Consider the following 15152-nt stretch of genomic DNA (forward strand, 5'->3'; position numbering starts at 1 on the left):
ATTCAGAGAGTATTTCTGGTTCTCTTTTTCGTGTCACCTTGAATTCCCAGTACAACCACCACAGGACACAGGCTGGTATTCACAAGGAAAAACGCCTTCTGTCAAATACCCCTGCATGAATACCACGGCGTGGGTCAGGCAAACTTGATTAAATGAAAAAAGGCAAGCCATTAGTGACAGAGGAGGGCTTACTTTGGCTCCCAGTGCCTGCCTTTGGAGATAAGAGATTTGCACTCGACTGTATGATATCATTCCAGAATAATCTTTTAAGCCTCTTGTTGTTTTTTAATGTAATTAATAAAAATCCCGATACATCAGTTAGAGATCTGCGGCCAGGCAGGAGTTGTGGGGAATTTACAGCTACTTTCAGGCCCGGGGCCTAAGTGGTTGCAGATGGACAGATCACAGGACAGGCCAAGGTCTGCTGAAGCATAGGGTTAGAAACACTTTGAGGGGGGGGGGAACTAAAATTCAAGATGACACACAGATTTAGTGTTCCCTGTTCCTCTGATCCCATTGCTGTGTCAGATATCATTCTTCACCAGCAAAATATCAAGGTTGCTAGTTAGCTTATATAACTGTGTGCGCGTGTGTGTGTGACATTGTTTGCACGGCCCAGGGTAAGAGTTGTGACATGTGTGCATGGGAGGGCATGTGGTTTGGTGTGTGCCTGCATGGGGGAATCACACGCATGATCACCCCTCGAGCATCAAGCTATGAATATTGTTACATTCAGCAAGCAAACGCGTCCCAGTGTTATCCTCACCCACCCTTTAAATGACAGTCAGTGGCCTCTGCGTAAAATCACCATCCCTCGATGGCCATGCGAAACCTGGAAGCGTGATGGTGTGGGTGTGTGTGTGTGTGTGTGTGTGTGTGTGTGTGTGTGTGTGTGTGTGTGTGTGTGTGTGTGTGTGTGTGTGTGTGTGTGTGTGGCCCCGGGCCAGGCGTGATGATGCCAGCATTAACACCATCCTGAGCTCCGGTGAAGTGAGACCGAGAATGCCCAACAAGAACAAAAAAAAGATGGGGCAGAAAAAATGCAAAGAGCAAACAAACCACAACCAAATTGCGCTCGGTCTGGGATCGGTTACATGATCGCTGTGTGCATGTGGAGCAGGAGGTGTGCGTGATTAAGAGCCTGCCTCTCAAATTAAAAACGTGCCGCTGCCACGGCGCGCACACTGCGGCATACGGACAAACAGACGCATGTACCCAACACTGAGATAAAAAAAGATACTGTAACGTGACACTAACATGTGCAGCTCACTTTTTCGACTGTCAGGGGTACAAAAAAACGCATCCTGGGCCATTTGCTGCATTTTAATATATCTTATAATACGGCTGGACAACCACAATCAGAGGCAACGCTTCCTCACTTTCGGTCTGCTACTATATGAACATGCAAACAAATGTAACGCTCTCATCCAATGCCCTTGAGAATAATGCTGTTCATGTGATCGATGCTTTATAAAGTATACTGATGTGTGTGTGTGGGGGCATGATTTCACTGCAGATTTCTGAGACTTTAGCTCCTTCCCCAGCTCCCTGTGCCCCTCAGCAGTCTCCTCCCCACTCACCTGTCTTGGTCAACAGCGCCGACATGGCCCACGCCAGGAAAAGGGCACTGCAGATAAAGCACACCTGAACGAAAAGCATCTCCCTCCTCTTACGAACTTTAAATATCTTCGAGATTATTGTCTTTTTGGACGCGCTCACGGTGTCGGTGTCGTCCCGCTCCATGCTTCTCAGCTCGGCCGGTGGCCACTTTGTTTGCGTCCTTGAAAGCCCAAAACACTGCCGCCCGCTTGCCTTCTTCAAACGGAACACAGCCGGGATGTGCTCCTCATTTCAAGCCGTCCACGGCGCAGATGGAGAGTAGTGGAGCGGACAGTTTCTCCCCCCTTTTGCTCGTCTCCAACGAATATGCCTTTCAGCTGCTGGTACCGGTGGGCTGGGCAATGACAAGGCGGTCAAATTCACCAAATTTAACTCAATTCAGCGATGCTCCTGAATTCGGCAAGAGGAAGGGTGTCAGACGCGCTCCCATTGCAACGTGTATCCTGTCCCGTCGAGAAAAGCACACATCAGCTGCAATATCCTCACTCCGTGTAGTTTCTGTGTTTGGCATTAAATGCGTCAGCGTACACAGCCATTAACGTGGGGTCGCTCAGCTGCGCCTGATCGCAAACTCCACGCACCTGCGTCTGTTAAGTGAAACCAATCTGTGTTCATCAAGGTTAATTGTTGAATTCGGCCAGCAGTCGTACAGCTCGCCTCGCTCGGGCGCCTCCCCCTTCACATGGATTCCTCCTCGGTGCAGAACAAGCTGATGAGAGAGAGGACCATCAGCCCCCTGTACTTCCAGCTGCCCTCCCACTATGCGCCCTTTCAAGGAGACCGGACTTCCCCCTGACTGCATGTGCAAACAGCTTTTTAAAAAATCTGCTTTTTATCTCCACGGTCTGGATTGACACCTCATCGATCGGCCCGGAGATCTCTCACGTTATTTGCACCAGATCAATCGCACAGGTTGGATTTGTGCGACCAGGCAAGCGATATCATGCTCCTCAAAACAACACTAGTCTCACTGTTATGAAAGCAAATCCATATGTTTCTAAATCCCAAACACAGACCCCTTTAATAACTGGCCTCCAAGTCACCTGCTATCCTCATTTTGATATCTTGCTGGATAATTGAGGTTATAGATCTTCAAGCTCACGGGCATTAGTACCTCCCCCCCTTCCCCTCCCTTTGAAATCTATAACCTTGAAATAATTTGTCTCTGCCTTGAGCTTTTTTTTGCCAAGATTGTAATAGTTTGCCTCCAAACAACTATTGGACCTGCACATAGATATGAATAATGTAATGAGGAGCTTTAAGTCAGTTTGACAGCTGTAGATTTAATGTGGGTAAAATATGTCAGTGGTCACTATAAGGTAAATAATTACCATTCTAAAGGGGGGGGGGGGATCAATTCTGCTGTATATTCAGAAAAGCACTCAAGAGTCCAACTTTCCTTTTATGTCATGAATTTTCCCAAAGATATGTCAGCTTGAGATGTAAAGGTTGGACTGTTTTAATCCTCCACTACACCTCTGGTTTGTGATCAATAGTTGGCATCTCTGAAAAATGACACCCAACAAGACAATGGGTGCTTCAGTTCAAATCAAGGTGTCATTGCTCACCTATTGGTGTTACCTTTCACCTGGAGCTGTCACTTTTTGATACAATAAATAATTGGACAGTTTCATTCCTCCAAAATGAAAGTATGATTATAGAAGAGACGTTATACTTTGATATAAGTTATTATGAAACCGTCAAATAATGTTGATGTAAGGGAAAATTCACCACAAACAGACTTGATACTCCCGATATATTATCTCTTTTATCCATATTTATTTTTTGTTGTACTGTTTCCTCCCATAAGAGAATGATTCAGAGTATTTTAAATGTTGCATCAGTGTTGGTAATAAAAGCCATGCTGCACATCTCCTGTTAGTATCCAGCTGTATTTATAGTCTGCCCCCAGAAAATAATTAAGTCTCTTCCCATTAGTGAAATTTTAATAGTGTAGCCACATTCAATTAAAAGCAGAGGATGTTTCCACTTCCAAGAACTTAAATGAAATAGTTCCACATTTTGGGAAATATAAGCTTGCTTTCTTCGAAACCTACAAAAAGTGACCAAATAAGATTTACACTGCAATGTTTTTATAAGTTAGCTTAGTTTAGCACGACTGGAAACAGCTATCCTGGCTCAGTTTGAAGTTAACAGAATCCGACCAGCAGTTGGAAAGCTTATATGTTGATTCTGTACAAAGCCCATGTGTACAAATTACAACTTGTGGTATTACGGGGAGTCATGTGCTAGACTGCTGTGTTTATAGTATAATAGGTTTAGTGGCTTTACTTAGTGGGCGGACTCTAATTTTGAGAGTAAATGAAATCTTTTCATCTAATTTTCATCAGTCGCAGTAAAACAAGCTTCAATGGGTAATGTTGTCACATGTCTGTGCTTTAATCAAATGTCATTTCATTATTTTGTTTTGTAGCTTTTCACTGATTTTATGAACTGTAATAATTAATCTTGTAACTTGACGCTTTGGCAATGCGCTTGTTACACTCAGTAAATCATATTGAAATTTGATGTCAATACTTGAAAGAGGCAATTCTTTGATTCTTGGAAAGAGGCCCATCTTAGGTTGATTGACACGATACGTTCAGTGTTTATAAGAAACATGTGAGCTCAGATTACATCAGCGTATTAACAGAAAATGTTTCAAACGATTTTCGTCACATGGCCTTTTAATAATTGGATGAGATGTTATTATCTTAAGCAGACAACCAATCATAGTGGGGTTGTCTTTAAAAGGCTATGAAAAAAATTACTTTTATGATATTGTTGCCTCTTCTATTAAGCTACATTTTTTTTAGCTTATTTCAATGTGTGTCGAGTGTTTTACAGACAACAGTGCTGTCTTGAAATCACAGTGGGACTTGTAAAGCTGCAGGGAAAAAGCTACTATATTATCCTATTGCCTACACTTGAATACCGTAGAGATGCCTATCTTGCCCCAGGAAACTTCAACATGTCATCTGCAGAGTTTGGGGATCGATCCTCATACCCTCTAATTGGCTGATACCTGTTTACCCCTGAGCCACCCTCCAGCTCACCTTAATTGCCAAGATGACTGACAGGAGAGGTGCCACGCCCTCTTAGCCATCTGCAGCTTGAAGAGGCTGAAACAGCAAGTCAACTTTTTACAACCACACATCTTCTGTCCACTTAAGAAAAAACCGAGCAGCATGTAGGGGTCAAAGGCCACACACTCCAACGCAATCTCCCGCAGACCGAGGTTATGTAAGAGCAGGGCTGTCCCTGTCTGTGGCACACCTCCAAAAACATTACCCATCATCTCCGAGGAGCATGCGAGACTCTGTGTGGGCTGCTTTAAGAAGGGGTGGGCTTTTTGAATCCCTCGCCAGGTCTTCATCCTGCAGCTTGGATCTTCTGCAGACGCACAGACGTACACATCGACATGTGTGACCCGAGCCCATGCCAAGGGATTAGTCCCCCTCAGGCCCGCTGCCCACACAGCAGGCAGGCAATTGGGGATCTGTGCCAGGGCCTGCTTACAGAGATTTAGCCACTGCTTTACACTCCCTGGCTCGGTCAAACATACATGGCCTCCTTTGCCTCCTGCAGGACGAAGGGAAATGATCTGCAGCAGAGATAATAACGTGTGTGAACCGTGGTTTTAGCTGCCGGGAGACGGCGAGGGATTGTCTTTGTGGGAGTGTTTTAATGTGGGCAGATGTCAAAGGGAGCAGTCAGTGGGATGTACATGTGTTGTTTGATATAAATGCCAAGCATGTGTCACGTCCTTGCGTATGCAAATCACTAATGACTAGATGTCAAGGGTGTTAACAATGAACTGTGTGTGAGTGTTGCACAACAATTGACTCAGCGCTGCTCATGTCAGCTACAAACTCCATTATTGCTGCAATGATTCATGCGGTTTATTCGCTGGTTCAATGCAGTGATTGTTGTATTCATGGGCGGTGGTGATGAAGTCGATAGGGACTTGGCTTGGCAACTGGAAGGTCACCAGTTCAAGTCCCGGAAAGACCAAGTGCTACCGAGGTGTCCCTGAGCAAGGCACCGAGCGCCGTACATAATGGCAGCCCACTGCTCCTAACACTAGGATGGGTCAAATGCAGAGAAACTATTTAGTTACATAGTACCTGTACTACGTAATGACAATAAGTTGAATCATCATAATCATCACCATCATTTGCTGTAAAGTGTCTCTACTGTAGGCTATTTTTATTATATGTACAGCACTTTGGCTCGACCAAAAATCGTTTATAAATGTGCTATATAAATAAAACTTGATTTGATTTGATTTGATTAAGATTCAAAACCACGACACGGTTTACACAATCAATCAATCAATCAATCAATCAATCAATCAATTAACAATGTTTCTATAATTGTGGGAATCCTTTTTCCAATGCATAATGTGTTGGATTTGAAAGCTACTCACAGCCTGTTCCACTTAACGAATACACTGTAGAAGGATTTTCCCTACGCTGTGAGAGGTTTGTATACAGTCTACAGAGCTGAGTAACTAATTGATTTCACTGGAGTGATGATTATCAACTTCAACCGCATGAATCCATTTATTCACTGTACAGTATAACGTCTTCAATAATATCCCCTTATCTTCCATCAGCAAATAGATTTTTTAAAAGTGTGTTACACAATCTTCAATGTTCAAATTATAGTATTTATAAAGCACAATTCACTAGAAATCATCTTATGCCTGGCTTTGGGTCACAAACATTAAATAAACATTGCTGCAGCCAATTACTTTAGAGTCAAAGTTGCTATCTTTATGTCACTTCTTTATTGTTGTCACTGTAACACAGTGTGACAAGTGGGAAGTACCAAGCCGCACTTATTTAGGTAGTTTAATAATGATGTCTTTAAAGTAACTGACTCATAAGTACCTTTGCCAAATATAGCTGTTTGAATACAGACAATTCATGTCAATGTATTGTTATTTTTTGGAGTATATGTTATTGAAATAGCTTTTTATGCCTCATCTCTCCTAAGTTCTCCTTTTATCTCCAAGTTTAAAGAGGCCCTATTATGCTAATGTGCAGGTTGCATATTTGTATTTTGTGCCTCTACTGCCACATGTTTACATGCCTTAATGTTCAGAAAGGGAACACTATAAAAAAAAAGCATAATTGGGCCCCTTTAAGTCTTTAATAAATGTAACTATATCATTTTGAAAACACTGATATTACCCTGAATGTCACTTTAAATTATCTGTTTTTGTTGATATGACACAAAGGATACAAGGACAATGGGAACACAGTATGTCCTTTCACAGTGTTTGCACAGTGCTGGGATATCCCATGTATTGTATAAGTGGGGCTGATTCTGCTGAGGTGGGTTAGTGTTGGATAGAGGTGACAGTGAGCCAAAGAAGGAAGTTTGACACCTTCAATTAATGCGCTGCTGGCATTGTTACTAATATTTTACTAATGATCTGAAGCAAGTAAACAGATGGCGGGAGAAATATCCCATCCTCTTTTTTTTTCTTTCTCAAACTGCCAACTATTGCAGAGTCTACTTTACCAGGTTGGTGTGGATAGTACAGTACAAGCTGGGCACACACATACACAGTAACATATCTCTGGAGACCTGGAGATTTTTACTCCTTGCATAAGCTCTTCAGTTAGCTGGAGGGGAAAATTAAATATTAATCCTGAGTGTTGAGCATTCTGGGGTAGCACTGCAGGTTTATTTGTTTGCCTGTTCAGGTGTGAAGAGTAAACCGGACAGAGAGGAGCAACAGAGAGTCTAATCTGTGCATTCTGGAGGCAGCAGGCATCTCTCTCTTCATCTTCATCTTCTGAGTCAGCAACTCAGTCAACCCGAGACATCCAGCATCTGTACAAAATATTATTCATGCAGGCGCTTTTTATACTGTAACTACGTGACATGCAGGTGTATCTGCACCAGAGCAGTGGCGGTTCTAGACCAATTTGACTGGGGGGGGCCAGTTATTTTCTGAGGGGGGCACAATAAATGCAGGACGAAAAAGAGAACTAGACAGTATGAAGTAATTGTGCATAAGAAAACAATGCAATACAGTTATTGGTATTTGTTTCAGTACACTTATTTATTTCAGATAGATCTTATAGTTATTACTGTTAGCTTCAGCTTAAGTTATAGTGCAATGTTTGCACTAACACCATATTGATATAAAAATAAAGGCAATGAACAGTTACATCTCTACTTTACATAAGGGTGTCTGCACAATCTCACATTACAGCAACAAAATCCTGCGGTTTTTGGCAAACCAAAAGAAAATATACATTTAAAAAAACAAAAAAAACCGTTTCATTGTTAGGGGGGCCACAGGGGGGTCAGAAGTCAGTGTTAGGGGGCACTGGCCCCCCCTGCCCCCCCCCCCCCCCCCCCTAGAACCGCCCCTGCACCAGAGAACAGCAAATTGGTCATTTATGTGCGTTTCATTCCAGCTGGCTTTGATTTCTTTATTTTTCTAGTGCCAGAGTGATGTACAGTAGTGGCTTCTGACTGCCTTTACTGGAAAACATACTTTTAAATGTTTGGTGCATTGACTCAGTACATGATGTGTACACTACACACACTTCTGCTGGATACAGTATATATGATGCAACACCATACAGTGCCATGTTTTATATGATGCTTTTGTTGAGCTTACCTTATTTGTTGAGAGGGTGTCGTAAATTGGTCACGCACATCTGTGGCTGCTTTTATCTGTTGAGGAAGTCTGTGAAAATATGAACGAGATCCTGTAAAGGCAAGTAAGAGGACCTAAATGTGTCTATTATGCTACTTCTTCTTCAATATTCTGGTGTCAAACTCTTTTCACAGCTACACCAAACCTTTTTTATTTCTTTTCCTACACACCGCAGTGCACCTATCAAAACACCTCCCTCATCCTCTGCACCAAACCGATCCATTCAACTTTTTAAATGTGTATTCATTGTAGCGTGAGCATCAGGACTGTGTGAAATTGTATGAAGGCTTTAGTGGCTAGAGGAAAAAGACTATATCTGAGAGAGACTTGGCCTTTTGTAATGAGCCGCACATAAATAACATCATTAGTCTTTTGTCTGCAGGGCACAAAAGGAAGGTTATGCAGGCAAACAGCCATCTTTCCCCCTTGCAAAAAGCAGCAAAGAGTCCAATTCAGACTGACCACGGAGGGTATGCCAGCAGAAACATGCAGCCCATTCATTCTGGGAAGATAGCATCAGAGTTATAGACGCAGGATACAAAGTCTAATATAAGGCAGGAGCCAGGAGTCTGAAAGAGAGCGAGGGTGAGTTACTCTACTTCATTCACTTGGAGGGCTGAGGACGTGTGCAATAAAGTCAATGAGCCAGTAGATTTCCCTGCTGTATGACTTCATCACCCCACACACCTCCATACTGGACACACAAGTTATAGGCACTGTGTGGTGGGAGGGTGAGTAGGAGTTGTTAATGTCATACAGTCTTATTATTCATAAGCAGGCACGAGGACTGGAACGTGCTTTTTTGATGGAAAAGTTAGCAGAAATGTTTTTTTTAAAAGTGGCACTCCAACCATTTTTAACATTCAGGGGAGCTCATAATAAAGATAGTAAAAACAACTGGTTCATTTCTCCTGTGAAAGGGTTTTTTAAATAGGCCGTATTATGCTTTTTCAGGGTTTTCCTTTCCTTTGATGTGTTATTTAGGTTTTGGTGAATGTTCTGCAAAGGCAAAATTCCAAAGCTCCCTACAGAGGGATGCTTTCTAACCAAAAATCCTAAATTGTGGTTGAGAAGAATGTGAGTGACAAAAAGCAAGGAAAGGAAAAATCAGTTGCCTGTGATTGGACATTATCTATCTTTCCCAGATGCTGCATGCTCACCTATATTGCACCTCAAGTTGAAGCAAGCAGATTTAATTTGGACTTTTAACCGAGGTCTGCAGCTCACTGCTCAGAGTGCTGGCATGTAAACTGAGCTGCACAAAGACAAACAGTTGTAGTGCAGAGTCACTCCTCTGGATTCACACTCCTGGGCCTGGCCTCTTCTCGTTCTCACATCGACATCATTTCGCTGCGGATGATTCAGCCTTATTACACGTGTCATGCCAGAGAGTCATCCTCAGTTTAGGAGAGACGTCTGTAGGGGTAAACACGGAGAGCGGATCCTCTTCGTGTTTTCTGAGCTTGAATTAATCATCGGCAGGGTCTCCTCATAGCTCTCAAGGTGGTGTCCGCCATGTCACATCAGATAAGGCCGGCTGCCCCTGATGTGCCGAGCGGAAAGAGCAGGCCAGGCAGGATGCTTTCTGCTGACTGGCTGCAACCACATGTCAGCCTGAGTGCAGTTTGCTAAGAGGCTGATACTGCCCTCATCCAAGAACGTGTCTCCCGATCCTCTTGCCCTCATCGGCTTAAGTTACGGACAACCAACTAGTCAGGTTTGTTTCTGCTCTGGGAGGAGAAGAATGCACTGTTTGTACACAAGCCAAGCAAAACAATCTCATGTGATCTGTCCTAAATATCCAGTCACATACACATGATCACTAAGTCATCAAAAATGTCTGTGCCAGGGAGCCAGACAGCGCGAGTCCCCTGAATGCACCCAACAAAACGCATTGTTTCATCAAAAGGGAAACATGGCAGCTGCAGTATTGTGGATTGCGGATAATCTGGCAGCAAGTGCCTTCGTGGATTTGTACTCGTGAGCATCCCCGCTTTGTGGATGGGTGTGAAGAGCAGGTTGCATAAGAGGATCACCTCCTTAATGTTGTAATTCAGGATTCCTGCTCAACACAGCCCTTCTATGCGTGTCTTAAAGAGAGGGTGGGGAAAAGTCAGTGGCGGTTCTAGACCAATTTGACTGGGGGGGCCACTGGGGAGCCAGTTATTTTCTGAGCGGGGCACAATAAATGCAGGACGAAAAAGAGAACTAGACAGTATGAAGTAATTGCGCATAAGAAAACAATGCAATACAGTTATTGGTATTTGTTTCAGTACACTTATATACACAGATAGATCTTATAGTTATTACTGTTAGCTTCAGCTTAAAGAGCCTGTGACAGCATCCCAACAACTGTTGTGCAATGAAATATTGGGCTACTAGTAATCTCGAACCGTCAGTTTAAAAAAGAAAAAGCGATACCGTTTCGTTAAATATCAATAATTTCGAACATCGCGGGGAAATTCCTTGACTCATTTTGAAGTTTTGGGGGAAGCCGGAAGTGACGTCAATGCGGGAACGCTTCGAGAGCCAAACACGGACAAAGTGTGTTGTCATGCGTAGAAATTGTGAATTACTGAGTTTAGGCACGTTAATAACGTTTTAATGAAGTTGACTACAGTATATTCATATTTGTCAGTGCTTTCATGTCAATTCGGCGACATAAACATAAATGATCGTGGTGAAGATGATGATTACATTAGGATTAAAAATCGGGAGTGAGAGCTGCTGAATTTCCTCCCGTCGGATGTGATATAAAAACAAATCGATTATTTTTGTGGTTATAAACTCAAGTGGATGAAACTACATTTATTAGTGCTTTCATGTCAATTCGGCGAACATATGATACATTAAATGATGAGTGAGGATGATGATTAAAAATCGTTTGTTTGAGCCGGTCTGCATTTACTGATGAGAAAACAAACCGATGCTTTTGTAGTTGTAGTACACCAACGTGGATTAAACGTGTGGTTTTTTACCACAATGTTGGGGAAATTAATGGATAAAATGCACCGATTATTATTATTTTTCCCACTCCGATCGGGACACTAGGTCCACCGTTTCCCCGCAGCGAGGCTCCCCCCGTTGACAGTTTACGTGGGCTGGGTGCAGTGGCGGACTGGCCATCGGGACGAATCCCGATGGGCCGGTACCGAAGTGGGCCGGTCGGATAAGTAACTAGCACATCCCCCATAGGCGGCGCGTGAGGCTCAGGTTTGAGAAGGCTAAATAACTTCTTTTACCTGACGCTGCCCGCCTCCGGCGTCTATAGAAAAGAGATCCACTCAGTGTGCGGAGTTTAAATCTCTCAAGTCATATTACAGGATAAAGGAAATACAGTTTAAACTGCCGTATGCAGAGAAGACGCCGACGTGTCGCACTTATCATTCATATTACATCATCAATCAGATCATCGATCATATAATATCATAATATATCATATATTTCCTTATCTGAGTCAGCTTCTCCAGCCTCATCTGGCCGTGCAACACTCACAGTGTCACAGACTGTATGCAGAAGTATTATTTAACACATTATGTTGACGAAACACTCGAGACAAATGTAATTAAAGTCAGATCCACTCGTGTCTTAGACGTGAACGCGCTCTCAGCTGGAGAGAGAAACCCTGGCTTGATTTACCGAGTTGATAACCAGCGTCGTAGGACCGCTTAGCGAGATCTCGTTTGTTAGTTTGTTGTTAGTTTGTTTGTTACTCAAACATATCCAGGGTCTGTTGAACTGGCTTCGTAGTACAGGGCACAGGTGGCTAGCAGCGCTAATGTCAAAGACACAGACATTATACATTATATTTGTATTTTACATCCCCCGCTCCCCCCGTTGACAATTTACTAGCGGTACCGAAGTGGGCCGGTCGAGAGTCCCGGGATGATTTTTAGTCCCAGTCCCACTGGCTACATGACCATATGATCGCCCATATTGACGCACCTCATTCCTAAACTTCTAACAGATACAACATAAACCGATCCTTCAGCCTCATATGAGCTCTCAGACACGTTCAACATTAACCTGTCATCGCTGTCTGAGCTTGCTGCTGTGTGCACCATCGTGCGTTTACATCTGACTGTATATATATAAAGGTTTACATGCAGATGCTGGGATCCTGGACGGTGCAGCTGGAGCGCTGTGCCCGCAATGACGTCACCCATCATTTGGCGGGACTTGAAGAATCCGCGAGAAGATCCAGAAAATTGTCAACATTGAAGGCAGATTAATGGTTATCAAAGTACAAATATCCAAAATCAGTTCAGTAACGGTTTTCAAGGGGACAATATGTACTCAAATTGATGGGTTTGGATGATGGGGGAAAACCGTGTCACAGGCTCTTTAAGTTATAGTGCAATGTTTGCACTAACACCATATTTATATAAAAATAAAGGCAATGAACAGTTACATCTCTACTTTACATAAGGGTGTCTGCACAATCTCACATTACAGCAACAAAACCCTGCGGTTTTTGGCAAACCGAGTACCAGAAAATATACATTTAAAAAAAAACTTTTCATTGTTAGGGGGGCCACAGGGGGGTCAGAGGTCAGTGTTAGGGGGCACTGGCCCCCCCTGCCCCCCCTAGAATCGCCCCTGGGAAGAGTGGTTCCTCCACTGAAGGACCATTACCACAGGAAGATGCTGGCACATGGGGATTACCCTTAGAGGCAGGAATTAGGGAAGAGGCGGGGGGAAAAGCGAAAAGGGCCTAGAGAGAAATTAAGATGTGTGGAAAGAAAATGAAAAGACTAGAAGCACGAAGGACCATGAACAGCATCCAAAAACCTTCTAAAGCTACTCGTATACGGTTCTTCATTTTGTTTCAAAAGGCAACTCAACACAAACCGATTCTTGGAGAAATAATTAACAATGACATATTAAAATGGAAATGGAAACAGTGGTGGATTTTCAACCGTGTACGTTTTTCTGACAGTTTCATTGTACAGTTTACTGAGTGGGAGAGATTATGGCTGTCAGAAATTACAGATATGTCAGGCACAAAAAAAGGGGGCCGGAATAATTGTCGAAATTCTCTTTTTATGCCTATTTTTCGAATGTCTACAATTATTTAAGCTTTGGTTTCGTCTTTTACATTTCCTCAGAGGGTGATATGAAAGCATGACAATGGTAAACTCATGGAGGCATGACTCTTCATATTCACTTCAAAACCTGTGCCTGAGCTGGTGGAACAACATTAATAAAGCTCCAGAAACTTAAATGTGACGTCCATTTGGGCCGAGTGACAAGTTAAATTTTTTGAGCAGGGTATCATGGGATTATGGTGCCTTATGCTATGTTTGAATATTGTCAGGTTTCATAGAAATGCGTCCCCCTTTCACATTATTACATTGATGTATTTGGCATTAAGTGGTCTGCTTAGTGAGTAAACCGGGAATTCAAAGGGGTTAAATCCATTCATCCTCCCGTCAGGAAGATGCTCCTTTTTTTGAGCACAGCTGTGTGCCAATGTGTATGTTGTGAAAGGCAACGGAGGAGGGGGGGTGATGGATTTATAGATTGGACAGATTGGCAGGGCACTTGTTGAGTTGAGAGCAGATCTCTGTCCGGCCTCCGGGGGGCAGAGCAGCCTCGGGGGGCGGAGAGTCTGCCCTGTGCTCTGGGCTTAGCTGCTCGTTACATTAAAACAGGGGCTTCTGTGACAGAGTCAGCATTATGAAAGCTAAGAGGATTAGCTGATGGACATTTCTGGCGTTGTCGGTCAATTATGAAAATGAAAAGCAGTGACTGGGCAGGGCTCTGTGGCACAGAAGAGCTCCTCTCTCTCTCCTCATCTCACTCTGTCACAGGTTAGGGAAGCTCAGGGGAGGGAGGGGCAGAAATAAATAAAAGGCACCATTGATGCAACATGAAAGTTTTCTGTGTGTGTGAGCCACGGATTAAAAAAGAGCATTTAAATTGTAATGTTTCTAAAGTGCAACACTGTATGTTATGCAACAGTGTAAAAAAAACTGGCTCGCACATCAGCCAGCCATCCGTGCTCGAGCCTTCCACACACACACACTTCCACTGTCCTACTTGTGTGTGTGTGTACCCCCCTGTGATTGCTCAACAGCCAATCAGTGAGGGAGGAGTCTCCACCTATGATGCACGTGTGATGCTAGAGAGTGTGGGATGATGAAGAGGAGTTGTGGGGATGCTGGAGGAGGGGATATGTGTTGGTGTATCCATAAAAGTGGGAATCCGCAGCTGCCTGTGTTAAGGATCTACCTCTGGGGATTCACACAACGATGCAAACGTAATCAACCGAGTCAATGTGCCACCGCGGCTGCAGCGGACACATCTCTCCGCCAATGACACCCTGCCTTTCCCCCACCCTCGCTGCGTCCCCTCTTATCACCCGCCTCCCTAATACAGCGGTTAGACCTCACTGGAGCACAGCAGAGGTGATGCTGTATATCCATGTGTGCCTGAGAAAGATAAGAAAACAAACTGCTGAACCGTTTCATTTTTCTTTTTGCCCTGTCACCAGCCAGGGAGGTATATAAAAAAAAAAAGTGTTTTTGCTGCAAGAGAAATGTTGCCTGAAATAAAAAGAGGGAGCAGTAATCCTAGCTCACTAGATTGCATGCTGAGTTATATTAAATCCCAGTTATCACTTCAGGGACAATGTCATCGCACCGCTGTATTACAGATGGTCCTGCTGCATGGGCAGATTTGATATGGGTATTCAGAGGCCGGTTAGAAGCAGCTGCAGAATGTCTCCATCTGGTGTTACTGCAGGAACTAGGTGACCTAGTAGGCAGTAAATGTTGTGTAAAACCCATCAAATCATTTGGTAGCTTCGGCAGTAAAACTTCCCAATTAGTTTAAGGAATATTCA

General features: G+C 43.6%; 1 protein-coding gene across 2 annotated transcripts in view; it reads right to left on the bottom strand.

Annotated features, from left to right (window-relative positions):
- The window catches only part of slc24a4b (solute carrier family 24 member 4b), a 35424-nt gene extending 32849 nt beyond the window's left edge, over window positions 1–2575 (bottom strand). The window contains exon 1 of one of the 2 annotated variants that reach the window (XM_034076590.2): window positions 1581–2575. In XM_034076590.2, coding sequence (XP_033932481.1) covers window positions 1581–1743 — 163 coding nt within the window. In that variant the 5' untranslated portion in view covers window positions 1744–2575. The remainder of the gene's footprint in view (window positions 1–1580) is intronic. The other variant, XM_034076588.2, reaches the window with a different exon arrangement.
- Between the last annotated feature and the right edge of the window lie 12577 nt (window positions 2576–15152).

The sequence above is a fragment of the Pseudochaenichthys georgianus genome, chromosome 24 (assembly GCF_902827115.2).
Source record: "Pseudochaenichthys georgianus chromosome 24, fPseGeo1.2, whole genome shotgun sequence".
NCBI lineage: Eukaryota > Metazoa > Chordata > Actinopteri > Perciformes > Channichthyidae > Pseudochaenichthys > Pseudochaenichthys georgianus.